Source organism: Monodon monoceros, unplaced genomic scaffold (genome assembly GCF_005190385.1).
Source record: "Monodon monoceros isolate NGI ecotype Baffin Bay Population unplaced genomic scaffold, NGI_Narwhal_1 Super_Scaffold_6, whole genome shotgun sequence".
Lineage (NCBI taxonomy): Eukaryota > Metazoa > Chordata > Mammalia > Artiodactyla > Monodontidae > Monodon > Monodon monoceros.
This window is the reverse complement of record NW_021703783.1, coordinates 7502062-7519228: the sequence shown is the minus strand read 5'-3', so window position 1 is coordinate 7519228 and position 17167 is coordinate 7502062. Positions and strand designations below refer to the sequence as shown.

Genomic DNA, 17167 nt, shown 5'->3' with positions numbered 1-17167 from the left:
TCCTTAGAGATTCCATGTGACTTTTAGAATGACTTTTTTTCTATTTCTGAAAAAAAAATGCCATTGGGATTTTGATAGGGATTGTGTTGAACATCACTGTGGATAGTATACACATTTTTTTTTTAATTGAGGTATAGCTGACATAAAAGTTTGTATGTTTCAGGGCTTCCCTGGTGGCTCAGTGGTTGAGAGTCTCCTGCTGATGTGGGGGACATGGATTCGTGCCCTGGTCCGGGAAGGTCCCACATGCCGCAGAGCAGCTGGGCCTGTGAGCCATGGCTGCTGAGCCTGTGCGTCCGGAGCCTGTGCTCCGCAATGGGAGAGGCCACAACAGTGAGAGGCCTGCATACTGCAGAAAAACAAAAAAAAAACAACAAAAAAAATTTTTATATGTTTCAGGTGTACAACACAGTGATTCACAATTTTTAAAAGTTATACTCCATTTATAGTTATAAAACATTGGCTATATTCCCTGTGCTGTACAATATATCCTTGTAGCTTGTTTATTTTTTACATAGTAGTTTGTACCTCTTAATCCCCTACCCCTACCTTGCCCCTCTTGCCTTCCCTCTCCCTACTAGTAATCACTAGTTTGTTCTCTATGAGTCTGTTTCTTTTTTGTTGTATTCACTAGTTCATTATATTTTCTAGATTCCACTTATAAGTGATATCATACAGTATTTGTCTTTCTTTGACTTATTTCACTCAGCATAATACCTTCCAAGTCCATTCATGTTGTTGCAAATGGCAAAATTTCATTCTTTTTATGTCTGAGTAGTATTCCATTGTATATATACACCACATCTCCTTTATCCATTCATCTACTGATGTACACTTAGGTTAATTCCATATCTTGGCAACTGTAAAGGTTAATTCCATATCTTGGCAACTGTAATTAATGATGCTATAAACGCTGGAGTGCATGTATCTTTTCAAATTAGTGTTTTCATTTTTTTTAAATATATATACCCAGGAGTGGAATTGCTGGATCATATGGTAGTTCTAGTATGCACATGTTAACAATGTTAAGTCTTCCAATCCATGAACATGGGATGACTCTTCATGTATCTATGTCTTCTTTAATTTCTTTCAGCAATATTTTGTACTTTTCTGTGTACAAGTCTTTGACCTCCTTAATTAGGTTTCTTCTAAGTATTTTATTCTTTTTGATACAATTGCAAATGAGTTAATTTCATTTCCTTTCCAGATCATTAATTAGTGTATAAAAATGCAACTGATTTCTGTGTATTGACTTTTTATTCTGAAACTTAGCCAAATTCATCTATTAGTCTAACAGATTTTTGCATGTGTGGAGTCTTGACAGGTTTCTACATATAAGATTATGTCCTCTCTGAACAGAGATAATTTTACTTCTCTTTTTTTTTTCCAACTTAGATGTCTTTATTTCTTTTTCTTGTCTAACTGGTTTGACTAGGATTTCCAATACTATGTTGAGTAGAAGTGGTGAGAGCAGGCGTCCTTGTCTTGTTCTTGACCTTAGAGGAAAAGCTTTCAGTTTTTTACTATTGATTGTGCTGTTAGCTGTGGGCTTTTCATAAGTGACCTTTATTATGTTGAGGTAGTTTCCTTCTATTCCTAGTTTGTTGAGTGTTTTTATCATAAAAGGGTGTGGAATTTTGTCAAATGGTTTTTCTCCATCAGTTAAGATAATCATGCGGTTTTTGTCTTTCATTCTATTAATGTGGTGTAGTACATTGGTGATTTTCCTATGCTAACCAGTCATCTATTCCAGAAATAAATCCACTTTGTCATCATGTATAAGCTTTCTAATGTGCCGTTGAATTCAGTTTGTTAGTATTTTGTTGAAAATTTTTGTTTTAATATTCATCAGGAATATTAGTCTATAGTCTTCTTTTCTTGTAGTGTCTTTATCTCTCTTTGGTATCAGGGTAATGCTGGTCTCAAAGAGCTTAGAAGTGTTCCATCCTCTTCAGATTTTTGGAAGATTTTCAGAAGAATTAGTGTTAATTTTTATTTAAATATCAAGTAGAATTCTCCAATGAATTCGTCTGGTCCTGGGCTTTTCTTTGTTAGGAGGTTTTTTAATACTATTTATATCTTACCCATTGTTGAATTGTTCAGATTTTCTGCTTCTTCATGATTCAGTCTTAGTACATTTCTAAGGATTTATCCATTTCCTCTAGGTTATCCAACTTGTTGGTATACAATTATTCATAGTATTCTCTTCATTAAGTTGTTTCTTTGTGTTCTCACTAATTACTTTAAATTCTTTGTCGGGCAGCTCATAGATTTGATTTTTTTTTTTTAAATCAGTTTCAGTTTTTGGGGTTTTTGTTTGTTCCTTTGATTGGGCCATGTTTCTGTGTGTGGGGGGTGTGTGTGTGTGTGTGTGTGTATTTTTTTTTCTGGGATTGGCACTCCTAGGCTTTGTATAGAGCCTTTGTGAAGAGTAAGACCTTTCACCAGTTAGCCCAGCTGGAGGTTCCTGAACTTCTCAAACCTCTTCTCACCTCTTGCTTTCCCCATGTCTGCCTGCAGAACTGCAGCTCTGCATCTCCTTGCTTCAGCTTTCACTAGCTTCCAAACTTCTGGTCCTATAAGCACTCTGTGTCAGGCAAGACAGAAACCAGTCCCTTGAGTAGCCACCAGACAATCCAGGCTGTTGGATATACAGTCCACTCTTGTTTTAATCTCAAAGGAGGATCCCTGCTATACAAGGTTTCTTCTTGGTGCCTCCAAACCAAATGCTGAGATTCCTACCCCTTTTGTTGGAATCTCTTCTTGGTTTTGCAAAGGCCTGGGTGCTGTAATTTTTCAACTGGTCTCTAGAGCTCTCACAAAGGTATTCTGTCCACATACTGTTGTTAACTCAGCGTCTCTGTGGGATAAAGAGGGTGTAGCTTCCTAGTCGGCCATCTTACTAAAGTCACCATTTTCTAAGTCTAGAGTGGATTATCTTGTTTTACGATCACCACTTGTTGCCTTTTGTATTTTCACCTTCTTGCACAAATGATTCTCTTATCACTCTTTTCTCCATGTCGTAGCCATAATATAGCCTCTATTGTACTTATTCATATTCAAAATTAACTTTGTTTTTATTTTACTCTATTTTCCTATCCACTCAAACTCCCACTATTAACTCAGCAAATCTCAATGTCAAGATAGATGACATAGGCAAAATCAAAAATCTATCTTTATTGGGGCTTCCCTGGTGGTGCAGTGGGACACAGGTTCAAGCCCTGGTCCAGGAGGATCCCACATGCCATGGAGCAACTAAGCCCGTGTGCCACAACTACTAAGCCTGTGCTCTAGAGCCTGCGAGCTACAACTACTGAGCCCATGTGCCACAACTACTGAAGCCAACATGCCTAGAGCCCATGCTCCATCACAAGAGAAGCCACTGCAATGAGACGCCTGTGTACCGCAACAAAGAGTAACCCCCGCTCGCCACAACTAGAGAAAGCCCACGCAGGAACGTGCTCATTTCCCAACAGGAAGAGGAATTAACCAAAGGCTCAGCATGCCCTGCCTGAAACAGATTAGGACCTGAAGCCATCCTGCGGGTTTGCGGCCAGCTCACAAGAAAGCGAGTTGAAGAAAGGAGCTCAGGGGCACTGTAATTCACAAACCTGCAGAGTTATGAATGACAGCTATCGTCCAAAAATGTATTGAAGTAAGCCTTCGAAGAGGACTTGAAAGCGGGGCAGAATTTCAGGAAAACGATTTCAGGGGGTAGACAGGAATTGCACTTAAAGCATAGGAAAAGATGCAGCCAAAAATAAATAAATAAAATAAAATTGAAAAGTAATCTATCTTGGGCTTCCCTGGTGGCGCAGTGTTTGAGAGTCCACCTACCGATGCAGGGGACACGGGTTCGTGCCCCGGTCCGGGAAAATCCCACATACCGCGGAGCGGCTGGTCCCGTAAGCCAGGGCCTCTGAGCCTGTGCGTCCGGAGTCTGTGCTCCACAACGGGAGAGGTCACAACAGTGAGAGGCCCGCGTACCGCAAAAAAAAAAAAAAAGTAATCTATCTTTATTGTTCCTTGAGCTATTCAATATTATAGCTACTATTGTCACATCCTAAATCTCAGTTACTTATAATCATTTACCCTCTGAAAACTTTAATAACATATGTATCCCATGCACGTGTGTATGTGTGTGTGTATATTCTGTATCTATCTCTCTATTATCTATCTATAATAGTGACAGTAAATTTCTGAATTCTGATATGTTGTGTTTAGAAAGTGTCATGTAGGGAATTAGATGATCGATGAATGCATTAACATAATGAGAAAAATTCTCCAGGTGTGAATTCTCATGAAGGATTTATTTTATATGTATACAATAACGATTTCATAGTAAGGATCTTTTGTGATAGAAGATCATTGTGAAGACAGTTGTAACAAAGAAAAGGATTCATCAATATATTTCATACTACATATGGACAAGTGAAGGCTCTTCTTTGGTTTATATTTCTAGCCAGTTTATACTTTTGGAGCTCACAAAGTTTTGCAAGCTTCTGGTTGAAGGGAACACTTTTTCCTCAATCGTTTCTAACATGGCCACTGTGGATTCCTAGTGGTCATAGTCATGCTTCATAACTTGAAATTAAACTTCAGTGCACTAAAAACATTATTTTAAGCGAAGAGTCGTTTTGATCTTTAGCTCTTTGCTTTCTCTGTTGTATTATTCAGCAGCCTTTTCCACACTTATGACTCCATTTTCCACATTTTGCCTCTTTTGGGGGGAGCACAAATATTTCAGGAAGACTTTAGAGCTTTGGAAAGGCATCCTGCAGTTTTTTTGCATTAGTGTTTACTTTTTACAGCATTACATTTAATATTGTTTATCTTGACTCCTGACTTTTTTGGAGGGAAATGAGAGTGCTTCATTTCCCTCACGCTGGTCCTGGCCCTGAGAAACGTACTCAAAGAGGATGGTTACAAAGACAACAAACAAACCTTCCCAGAATTCTGTCAAACAGGCCAATTAATTAAACAAAGTAGATATTACATATCTAAGTATACTGGACAGCCAGTAAGTGGATTTTCTCACTAATTTATAGAGAAAACCCACTGCTAGAAGTGTGGGTAGGTAAGAAAGATAATAAAGCTTTTCAAGGCTGAGCACTTCCTTTTGCTTCTCTTGCCTCATAGAACTGTAGTTTTTTCTTTTACGCAAGTTTAGTGCCACATTCTTCTCTTTGCAATGGACAGACCGGTGATATATGCTGATTTAAACGTATCCAGGAATGCTGGCCTTGAAAGCTCATCAGCCCCATCTCTTCCTCAGAGTAAGTGGCTTTACTTTTCCTTTTGGCATTTGTATATCTTCCATAGTTAGATTTTTCTCTTGAATTTGTAGCTTTAAATCATGGCTTTGAAGATGAGCAGCAGCTATATTAATGTTAAATAGATATAGCATGGCCTGTCGGTAGGTAATCACAAATGTGGGAAAAAGCACATACCTTATAGATTTCTTTTTTATCAAGATACTTTTGTGAAAAATGAGTATAGTTCCTATTACTGAGCCTTGGCTAAAGGATCCTGAAGAAATATTTTACATGCATTAACAAGGGAATATTTTGATTTTTTTATTTGTTTTTTTTTTTTTGCCACACCATGAGGGATGCGGGATCTTTGCTCCCTGACTGGGGATAGAATCCGTGCCCCCTGCAATGGAAGCACAGAATCTTAACCACTGGACCACCAGAGAATTCCCTTTTTTGTTGTTTTTGCTTTTGTTTTTTTTTTAACAAATGAATATTTTTAGAGATTTTTTTACTACCTTGCTGTAATAGTAACCTACCTTATTTCAAATCCCTCTATAAAATACTGTGATTAAGTTCCAATGCATTTGCATCCGTGGCATTCCTTTCAGAATACAAAGTGTAGGCTCAATGATTAACATCGTTCACCCTTCAAAGGGAAGGGAAAAAAATGTTCTGAAAGAAAATTATATTCAAGATGAAAAACTTGGATATAATAACAATCTGATGTTTTTTTAAATTGAAAAGTATAACAGTTTAGAAGGATTTAAGCTACAAACCACAGGAGAATACCACTGATGCACTTATTTCATACTTGTTGAAGTTGGCAATTTTCTGTATGTCAGAGGAGTTAGTATTCTGAGTGAAAGAGATGGGGTATTCTAATGTGAGGTCATAGGTGATGGATTCCATGGCCTGGGGATAGATAAAGAGAAACTACAAATTAAGCAGAAAAAAATGTATAAACTCATCAGGACATAGTATTACATTCTGAAGTCAAACCAAACTTACTAAACATCAATGATATTGCAATTTTTATCCAACCTGATATTCATTCCATAGTGTGCTTGGCAAGTGGGTTGTATCTTTTTAGGATGGTTTGGTATAATTTGAAAGTATTAAGTTATCAATGTTCTAAATTGGAGATTGAAAAGTCTTAGGGTTATCAAATAGTTTCATGATACCCTTCATTTGGGGGTTACGGGAAATTGGAGAATTTTGATAACTACAGTGAGAATTTGTCAAGCCACGGTTATTTTTTGATGCAGAAGAGAAAGACTTTCTGTTCCCTATTCAGATCTAGCAGAAGTGGAGAGAAAGGAGGATGGTGTTGGACAATATTGGAGAATGAAAATAGAGAAAGACAGCGAGATTTTCCTTAAAAGCTACTCTCTGTGATCCCAAATCAACGAGGCCAGAAAATCTGTCTATTCTAATTGTCGTCATTATTCCACAAAATATCATTCTAAAAGTAAATCTGAGAAAACATAGAATAAAGTCAGAACAAAATGTGTGACTACAAAACACTTGTCAACTGAAAAAAATGCCTAACCTAAAAGTTGAGAATTATGTATTTGGTGGCTTTACAGAGGGCTATAGCTGAGAAGGCAGCCTCTCTGATAGTTCTGAGGAAATGTCCCCAAGAGGTAAGGGAGGAGCTGGGATATACAGGAGCTTTGGCTAAAAAAAAAAAAAAAAAAAAAAAATGTAGTCAAACATCAAAAGATTACTGCTAATCACAGAAACAGACACCTCATGTTAATGATTTTAGTGCTTTTCTATATGTGGGAAGATGCAAAAGTCTGGGCTCATTGAAATAATTCCTTTGACATGCATCTTAGCTATCTAGGGCCAGCATCCTGTTTTTCTCCATCCTGAATCCCCCTCAAGTTTTACTATCCGGGCAGCCACACTGGCTGGTGGCTTTAAGGTCGCAACATCCTTTGTTTACTGAAATGGCAGGTGACATTCTTTTGCCACACATTGATCTGGTATTACAATTATTGTGAAACAACCACTAAGCTCTTTGGCTAAACAGTTTAGCCAAAATGGTAACTGTAGAATAGTGATTATATCAAAAGCAGTCAGGAAAACCAGAGAGAGATGTGAGTTGTGACGAATCTGGTTTATGGCCCAGGATTTGGTCTCTTAGAAAAGTAGATAGGTGTTGGCAAAAATGCCTCTAGAGTTTATTTATTCATCCAAAAATAAGCACCTGTGTCAGGCATGCCCTAGGTGCTGAGAATACAACAGTGAATAAAGTAGTGAAAAAATAGTTTCCTTTATTGCGTTTATATTATACTACTAGGAAGGCTTACAAATAAATGAATAACTAAGAATATATATGTATACATATATGTGTTAGATAATATTAAGTGCAATAGAGAAAATATTTTTTAAAAAATGGAATTGAGAGTTAGCTTTTGGAGAGGGTATGATATCAAATGGAATAATCATAGAAGCCTGCCTGACAAGATGACATTTGAGTCAAGACCTGAAAGAATTGAGAGACAAAGGTATGCTTCCTGGGAGAAGAGCCTTTTAAAAGATGGACCAGTGCAGGTGCAAGATCCGTGGGATGAGAACATGCCTGTCATCTTGTAGAAAGAGCTCATAGGTTAGTGTGAAATGACAGAGCATGTCTGCATGGAAAGCAGCAGGAGATGAAGTTAGAGACATAAAGGGAAGCCGGAATGAATAGGGATTTGTAGGCTGTTCTACAGACGTACAGACTTAGATCTGCTTGAGAGAAAGCCATGGAAAGGTTTAGAGAAAAAAAGTGAGATGATTTGGCATACTGTTTGTATCCAAACAAAAAACTAGCCTTATGTGGGTATTTCCAGATGACTAAAGTTTACCTGGCCTCTTCAATTTGTTATTGTAACTCTATTGTTACAATAACTCTATTGTTACAATAACTCTATTGTTGTTATTAGTTCTAATGTAGTGCAGCAGAAAAACAACACAGAACCCTCCACTCAGTTCTTTAAATTTTAGATGCACGTTTATTATGTATCACACATCATGCCTAGAAGAACTATTTCATATAACCCTTTCCAAAATCTCATGAAGTAGTATTATTCTACATTTCACAGGTGAGGAAGTTTGTAGTTTATGAAGGTTACGTTGCCCGAAATAACATGCTCTAATACAAATCTGCTAGATTTGAGAGCCTCTGCTCTTAACCACTGCTATCCTTCAGTACCAAATGTTAAAATAGTGACTATATGGGGCTTTCTCCATTTTTCAAAATTTCAAGGGAGGAAAGGCTGAGGAAGAAAAAATGGTAGAATAGTAGATACAACTGTGAGGAAACGTCACGTAGGACTAGTCTTAGGTTCACTAAGTTTAGTTGCTCTGTGTCACACGAGCTTGCCTTAGAAGTTCTAGGTCAATATTCTCCAGTCTGGTTCTCCCATTTTCGGATGTACACCCAGGACCTTGGAGCTCCTCTAATTGTCTACTCTTGTCTCTCCCCTCCGGATGATAATCCAGGTGTCCCTACCTGAAATCTAATCTATTATCTGTTTCCTCGCATAATCTTTTATCACATTTAGTTATCTTAAATTCCATCTCCCCAGGGACATTTTAGAAAGAGCTAACTCTTATGAATGTCCACATCCTAATGAAGAGACCATGAGCAGTTGTCTGAAAACTGGGTTGCAAAACTTAATCGCCAGGGAGAGTGTAAAAAACTAAAGTAGAAATGGATTTGTGGGTCACTCTGGAACATTTAATGAGAATAAAGACAACATTTTAACATATCTGATGCTAAAGTTTTTAACAAGTGACTCAAAGCATGTATTCCTTTATATTGAGGAATACTAGAAAAAATATAAAAAGGAGTAGATAACATAAATAAATGATAGATATAGTTAAATTAGTAAACCCTTACTTGTAAAGGCCCTTGGCTCTAATAATACAATTTAGAAAGTAATTTATAATAGTAATATATATAACATATTATAAACCAAATGGGAATAAAAGGGATCTTATAATTAAGTCAGGTATAGAAGTTGTCTAAGCACAATTTCAAGTAGAATAACCGAAGTACAGATTACCAGAATAATTTCTGTCAGAGCTGATATAATTTTGGAAGCTGTTGCTCAGTCTTTTCCAAGAATTTTTTACATTAATAAGTTCCTCTTTGATTATTTTTCCCTATAAAATCCATTGATAAGGTTATGATTAATTTATGATCCCACTTTAATTAATACAATCACAACTTTTGATGAACATGAGATATACAGTACATCGTTATTGACATGATACAGAGAAAAACAAAGGTATTTGACATTTTTTAGACTATGCAATGTTGTAGACACAGGTTCATGTTATGTTATATTCATTGAAATACTGAAAATAACATGTAAGCTCGTAAAATACTCTTCCTTGAATTCCATCCATTTGGTCCAAATTGGAGATGATTGTTCCAGGCAACAGTAAAGCAGAGAAATCCACGTCTAAGAATAGAATTGTCTTATACCACCAGCACCTAACATGTTGTTTGGCATAAAACAGAGCCTCAACAAATATATCTTGAATGAATGAAGGCCTTCCTTGTTGGACAAAATTCTTGGACTTACTTCGTACGGTAGGGTATATGTTTCATTTTTGTATAGCATTTGGCATGTTTCAAAACACCGTCACATCTATCTCATTTGATTCTTATACCAATCCTTCGTACACAAGACAGGCATAAATATTTCTATTTTATCTATAAGCAACTCTCAGTTGGGTCTGAGATTCCATCTTGTGGGACCCTACTTTAAGATGACTGATAAATGTCCTTTCCTGCCCCTACCCCCAACCTGAATCTAGCTCTTTGTTTTGTGATCCAAACAACCTCTGCTTTTTGTATTAGATGAACTCAACTGAGTTAATCAAGTATATTTTCTTAATGTCTCAGATGTTTGTCAGGGTCCACCTTGGCATCAATTTGCTGTGAAACTTGGTTGTGCTGGGATTATTCTTCTTGCCTTGACTGTGATTGGGTTGAGTGTTTCAGGTAAGTGATGCAAGATCATTGATTTCTTGTTCTACTTATTCTACTTTACCATAAATATTAAAGTATGTTAACATTTGGCCATCCCAAATTTAGTGGAAGACCCATGAAACAAAAACAATTATGAAACAGTACTCTAACAGTGCTCAGCTGGTACCTACTAAGCAAATGTCATCCTTTGTCGTATTTCTCTTCCTAACTGTTCTGATAGGCTTCACGGGGGATTTCACATGTGCTCCAAGGACATTTAAAAAGTCACAATTATGATAAAATCATGACAATAACAAAGAAAATAAAAATTTTCCAATTATTTACAGTTCCTTAAGTGCCTACTAAATTCCAGATTGTCCTAGGCAATCTCTCCCATGGGGTATAGGCACAATTATACTTATTCTGAAGATGGAACATTAGGCAAGGAGTGGAAGCAATTTAAGAGTTTAAGTAACACCTGGGAGCTTACTTATATAGTTGAAACCGCTAAGTCAATGTCTGTGTGCATTCACTTGTTATGTGTGTGTTTGTTTATGTTGTCTTCTAAGTAGACGCTTTGTTACTACACTGCTATTGCTCTTATCTTCTGTTCATTTCAAGCTTGTTGAGATAAAAATTTCCTGAAGTGATAAATATAACATATTCATTTCACTGCACCATTCAGCATTAATCTTCTTAATGATTTCTCCTGATTTATTAGTGATATTCTTGAGACAAAAATCAACAGAGAAAAGCAGCATGGATGCTCAAGAGAACAGGAAGGAAACAACAGGTATATTCTGTGACTTGACTTTCCTAAGAATAATGGCTAAAATTTGATAGGTATCATGCATTATCTTAATTAAGGTTCATAACAACCCATACGTTAAGATAGTATTATCGCTCTGATTTTATGTTTGACAAAACTGAGGCATGGAAAGGCTAAGCAACTCATCCAGGGTCATACAGGTACTAAGTGGTGACACTGGGAATTGTACTTCAGTGGTCTAACTTCAGAGCCTACGATCTTAACCAACAGATAACACTGCCTTATGAGAGACTGCTGCTAGGATATTCAATAATTAATAGCCAAAACCCAAGCTATAAAGTAAAATATGCATTGAAGTGGGATATTTGATGATTTTAATGAATATGTCAAGCAGCTAACTCTGGTCCGAAGTTAATTAATGGAACACGACATAAAATGAATAATTTAATATTTATTGTATTAAACACTAAGACATTGATCTCGTCCATGTACTTATTAAGTAGTGTGTGTTAATAAAGACACTATTTTTGAGTGACTGTAGCAGAATGTAATCATTTATTATATACATTCGTACATAACAGAAATTTTAAGAAACTATGAAAATCCTTCTGGAAAATGCTATCCAATAGATCCCATTAATAGGCAAATATATAATTCAGCAATTAGAAATTTTCTTATAATTTTTCTCCATGGTATTTGCCATTAACTTATGGAAATGAATTTTTATTTGCTTTTCATTTTACATGTTGTTTAAAGTAGCCATTTTTTAGAGAAGTTTGATATTGTCATCATGGAGTAGAAAGAACACTTGTAATGGATTTACGGAATCTCAGAAAGAGTTTTGACTCTACCAGCATCTGCTTTTTGTGGACTTGAACAAGTTATTCTGTCTGTCAGTGTTTTAACTTGTCACTAATTTTCAACTCTTAGTACCAGAATGAACTATGTCTCAAAACCCTCAAAGTTATATTAAATTCATGAATTGTTCTCACTGTGATGATCAACGACTTCCCTGAATTTATAATGACTTGTGCATGTGTGATTAGTGTTAGTGGGGTGGGGGGGGCAGGTTAGAAACATAACATTTCTTCTTCTTCTTCTTTCTTACTTTAGAGAGACCAGTTCTGTTAAAGTGCCCAACAAACTGGCAACGAATCCGAGATAAATGCTTGTTTTTTTATGACATTTACAAACCTTGGAATGACAGTCTAGCTGACTGTTTCACAAAAGAATCCCGTCTGCTGCTTATTCAAGATCAGGAAGAATTGGTAAATAATTAAGTAAAATACTTTAATACGGCTTAGCCCTTGCTTCTAACCGTATCAAGATCTTTGTGCTTTAGCCCGGAGGGTTCTGTGCAGATGGAAGTATTAATTTTGACTTCAAGAAGCTCACAATCTGAGACACTAAACGGACATGTAAGCAAAATAAATATAATTTAATGAACACAACAACATAAATACAAATATTTGGATATATATAAATATACAGACAGAAATATCACAAATAAGGAATAATTAACTCCGATGGGGAGTTAGGAAAGGCTTCAGAGAGGATGGGTAGAAGGATGCAAACCAGTAATAGATAAACAGATTCAATATTCAGTCATTTCTTCTGTTTTATTTATAGAGGCTCATACAAAACTGGATAGACAAAGGAGCAATTCTGTTTTGGATTGGATTAAATTTTACATTATCAGAAAAGAACTGGAAGTGGATAAATGGATCCTTTTTAAATTCTCATATGTGAGTATTGGGATAAGCTAATTTGAATATTCAATTTACATCAGGTTTACATGGCAAGATAGTAACATTGTTATTGAAGATTGAGATTTATCATTTTAATTTAGTTTAGAAATGTTCAGGAGGATCAGAATAGTCTGAGAAGAAGAATGATTCTGAAGTTGGTTGAAAAGTTTCACATATGAAAAGACATCAACCCTTTGCAACAATATATATTTTTACCAGCAATGGAGTTTTAGGAGACAAGGAAGAGACTAACTCCTTTGGGTGGGGGCACATGAAACAGTTTTTAAAATAACAACATTTAAAAATTAAGAAATTTCTAGCTGGAAGCTATCGGCACGAAGAATTGTTTAAGTAGTGTTTTTCAAACTGTGGGACCACATACCTTAGTGGGTCACAACCAGCATTGGCACAATGAATACAAGAGGAAAAAATATAGTAAATATCAGCGTGGGGTATCCAGACATTTGAGAGAAACTACTCACATTGTAACAAGTATTGTAGCTTATTTTAACCAGCGGTGTGAAAGGAGGGTTGTTTGAAGAGATGTAGTCAATCTGCATAAGCCACAAAAGAGCTATTTGCCGTTTTTTTGGTTGTCTCATAGTTTCTTGTGTGAGATGGTCAAGTTAACCATCGGTGTTATAGGAGGATTGATGTTACACAGTTAAATTATAAATTTTTAATGGACCTCATCGTTATTTGTACAACAAAGGGCAGGACATTTTTTTCCCTAGAAAGTGAGTGTGCAGACATTCAACCAAGTTTCTGAAAAGAAATTTGATGAGTTTTTCAGAACAGATGATACTGTGTTACATTTTTTGAGTCTGTGAATGCTTTATTCACATTTGTATAAATAACAGTTAAAATGGATTTTTTTATCATTCAAAAAACAAGAGGTTAAAATTCAAGACACAGGAGCATGTTCAAGTTTATCTAAAATATAGTAATAATTTATTGTGTGGAAAATTATTAGACATTAAAAGAAATGTTGATTTAATTAGCACATTTTGACATTGTTTGACCCATGTTCTAAAATATTTTTTTAGATGCCGTACTTTAAAATGAAGATTATTTTAAAATAAAGTGTTCTGGACTAGAATAAATGTATGAAAAGGCAAACATATTTTGGTAAATAAACTACACTCTGATTTTTTTGTTTTTCTAGGGATTATTTTCTATATTTTATTTACACATAAGTGCAACTTTTATATTAACTTACTTTTTTTTTTGTACATAGTAAAGGTTAATTTTGGTTTGTGTGTGTGTATGCTTCTTATTGGGCCATTACATTTATTTTATTAAGATTTATAATAAAACTGGAAAACTCTGAAGTGTCTATGAGCAGAAATATAGGCAAAGATGATGGATTAAATTCGATTGAACACTCTATTTTATTCTGAGGATAAAAATGGTGATTTGATTAAGATAGTGATCAGGTAAACCTGGAAGGTATCATATTATAGTAGAAAGAACGTCAGTTAGACTCTGCTTTTATTTTAGTTCTCTACCTTGGTTTTCAGGTAAAGAAAAACATAAAGGGTGTTAATAATTTTTTTCACAGGACTGTTTTGGGGATTAAATGAGATAATGTTAGACAACTAGGCAGAGATCTGGTCAAAGAAGGCCTGGGAAGTCACCTAGGGCCTTTTGGAAGGGCACTTGGCCAGATGAGCGGTAAAAAAGTTATCTTGAAATTCAAAGGAAGGACCAGAAGGGTGGAAGAGATAAAATACAGGGGACCTTTGCAATAGCTTGGTCAAGAGAAATTCTGATTTGACTAGGGTGTCAGGCACTAGGAGAGAATCAGGTTGGCTTCTCAGGGCCGAGGGGCTCCAAGGAGAAATGGAACAAAGGAACAAATTAAAACTGTGATGGAGCCCTGCCCACTGCCACCACTTCACTTTCTACTTGAGACAAATAGGTGAATGTCTTGCACACACCCCATCCTGGCACCCCAGCTCTATCTCGCCATCCCACTGTTTAACTTCTACTCATGCCCCACCTGCAATGAGCCATAAGACTCTGCTTCTTTGGAACTAACAGTACATATATTGTAGCAGACACTCACCAACCTGTTTGGAATGGAAAAAAAGGGAACCTCCTACTACATACAATACGTACTGAGCCTCCTTTTCTCGCTATTGATATATTCAAATTCTGTAGACACTGAGTATCTACGTACTTATTACATTTACTGAACACATTCTTTGTTTAAGCATGATCACCCTTTCATATACATGATCTCAATGTCTCCCCAAATATATATACACTATATATTTAAGAAAATCGAGGCTCAGTGAAGGTAGGAAATTTTCATATAACATGTTAATAGGAGATTCAATTCCCAGTTTCCAAAGCTTCCCCTTTGTATGTATCATTATGACATTTCTTTTCAGAACAATTCTTTTCCAGTGAAGATGAGTTTGCAAGTTCCAGAGGTTTATATTAGCTTTCTATTAAAAGTTTATATCATTATATTTGTGACTGGGTACTTATTCCATGCTTAATAACCAGCACCTCGTTGTTTACTGAAAATTACAGAACATACTGGCTGGATGAGGAGAATTACGTGAGAAAATCACAAACACTAAAGAGAGGCTTTTCTTCTGCTCCACAGGTTACAAATTACTGGTGACGCTGAAGAAAACAGTTGTGTTTGCATCTCAAGAACACAAATTCTTTCCGAGAACTGTGCTACAGAAAATAAATGGATCTGTCAAAAAGAACTAAAACCTGTCAAAAATAAAGTATGTTCTGCCACTTGACTACACATCCCCTCTCCATTTCTTTTTTAATCTTTATTTATTAGGTGGAACTCTTAGTTGAGGCATGCATGTGGGATCCAGTTCCCTGACCGGGGATCAAACCTGGGCCCCCTGCATTGGGAGCATGGAGTCTTATCCACTGTGCCACCAGGGAGGTCCCCCCTCTCCAATTCTTTAATTTCCATTTCAGGTCTCTCTCATTTTAACTGTATATACTCTTAGCATGGCCTAATGTGCATTTTGTGGTACAAAGTGGAACAAACACTGAGAATTCTAACTGTTGTTAGTCTTACAGACATTCAAGTTTAATCTCCTCATTCAATAAATGGGAAAACAGATACATAAAGAAAACACCTCATTTTAAGAGACAGTGATTCTCTATGGAACAAAGCCCAGACCAGCTAAGGGAAATGGTTTCTAATCCTGTAGACTTCATCCATCCCCTCTATGCCTTCGCTCACCTCCAGAAAAACTTTAGTAAATGATTTCTGAAGTCCTCTGCTTCTCCCACAGCCTATGCTTTTTTTTTTTCAATATCATCACACAATTGGGTTGTGGCAGAACACTGATTAAAATCCATTCTCTTGACTCATATCAGAGACCCATTACTAAAGGAGTTTGGGAAGGGACCTTAGCTCTTTCCATTTTAATTTCCTCATTGCTTTTTTATTTTCCTTCTATGTTTTCTTCTTTCTATGGCTCACATTGTAGGAAATATGTAATCAAAATTTTCATTATTCTAATGGAAAAATGTGATATATTTTTCAACTCTGCAGTTGGGGAAGCTGAAGTTACAGAAGAGATGTGTTTATTCTGATAGATCTCTTGAGTGTTCACTTTTTAAAAACACATGCCAGACTGGACCAGTGAGATTCCTTCTGTTTATTTCCTATGCCATGTGTTTGAATTTGAAGTTCATTTCCTTCTGTTTTACCTTCCTGCTCCACCCATTCCACAGAGCTCTTCAATATGCACAGTGTGGGCTAAAAAGCAGGTATCATGGTTAACATATACACACTACTGTATATAGAATAGATAAACGACGAGGACCTACTGTATAGCACAGGGAACTATACTCAATATCTTGTAATAATTTATAATAGAAAAGAACCTGAAAAATAATATATATATATGTATAACTGAATCACTTTGCTGTACACTCAAAACTAACACAACATTCTAAATCAACTGTACTTCAAGTTTTAAAAAAAGCAAGTATCATGGAAAAACACTTATGGTGGGAAAAATTTAAAAATAAAGCATTCTTGATGCATAAGCCTAGGGGTTTGTTTAACCATTTTTTTCTGATCCACACATGTTTAGGTAGCCAGCAATCAGATTCTTTTCCTTTATAATGCTAGTATGGGTAAAAAGGAATAACTTTTGACTTTCATACCAAGCAGTGTGGGAAAGGAAAATCCAAGAAGTGCAAGTAAAAAGATAATTATAAAAATTTTTAAGTTCTAAACACCTATAAACTCATGAAGTAACCTGATCTGGTGGTCATAGCCTTTAGTTTACCCCTTGGCAGCAGCTGAAAGTTTACATCTGCAATTGTTTGTGATTAACTCCATTCTGCCCTCTTGTGGACTTACTTGGTTTGTGTGTGTGTGTGTGTGTGTGTGTGTGTGTGTGTGTGTGTGTGTGTGTGTGTTTGT

General features: G+C 36.1%; 1 protein-coding gene across 1 annotated transcript; it reads left to right on the top strand.

The window, feature by feature from the left end:
* Positions 1 to 5098: 5098 nt before the first annotated feature.
* KLRB1 (killer cell lectin like receptor B1) lies at positions 5099 to 15556 on the top strand. Its single transcript, XM_029204131.1, has 6 exons — positions 5099 to 5276; positions 10162 to 10260; positions 10949 to 11020; positions 12110 to 12264; positions 12626 to 12741; positions 15362 to 15556. Exons 1-6 carry the CDS (start codon positions 5192 to 5194, stop codon positions 15507 to 15509), a joined length of 675 nt encoding a protein of 224 aa, XP_029059964.1. The 5' UTR covers positions 5099 to 5191; the 3' UTR covers positions 15510 to 15556.
* Positions 15557 to 17167: the final 1611 nt, after the last annotated feature.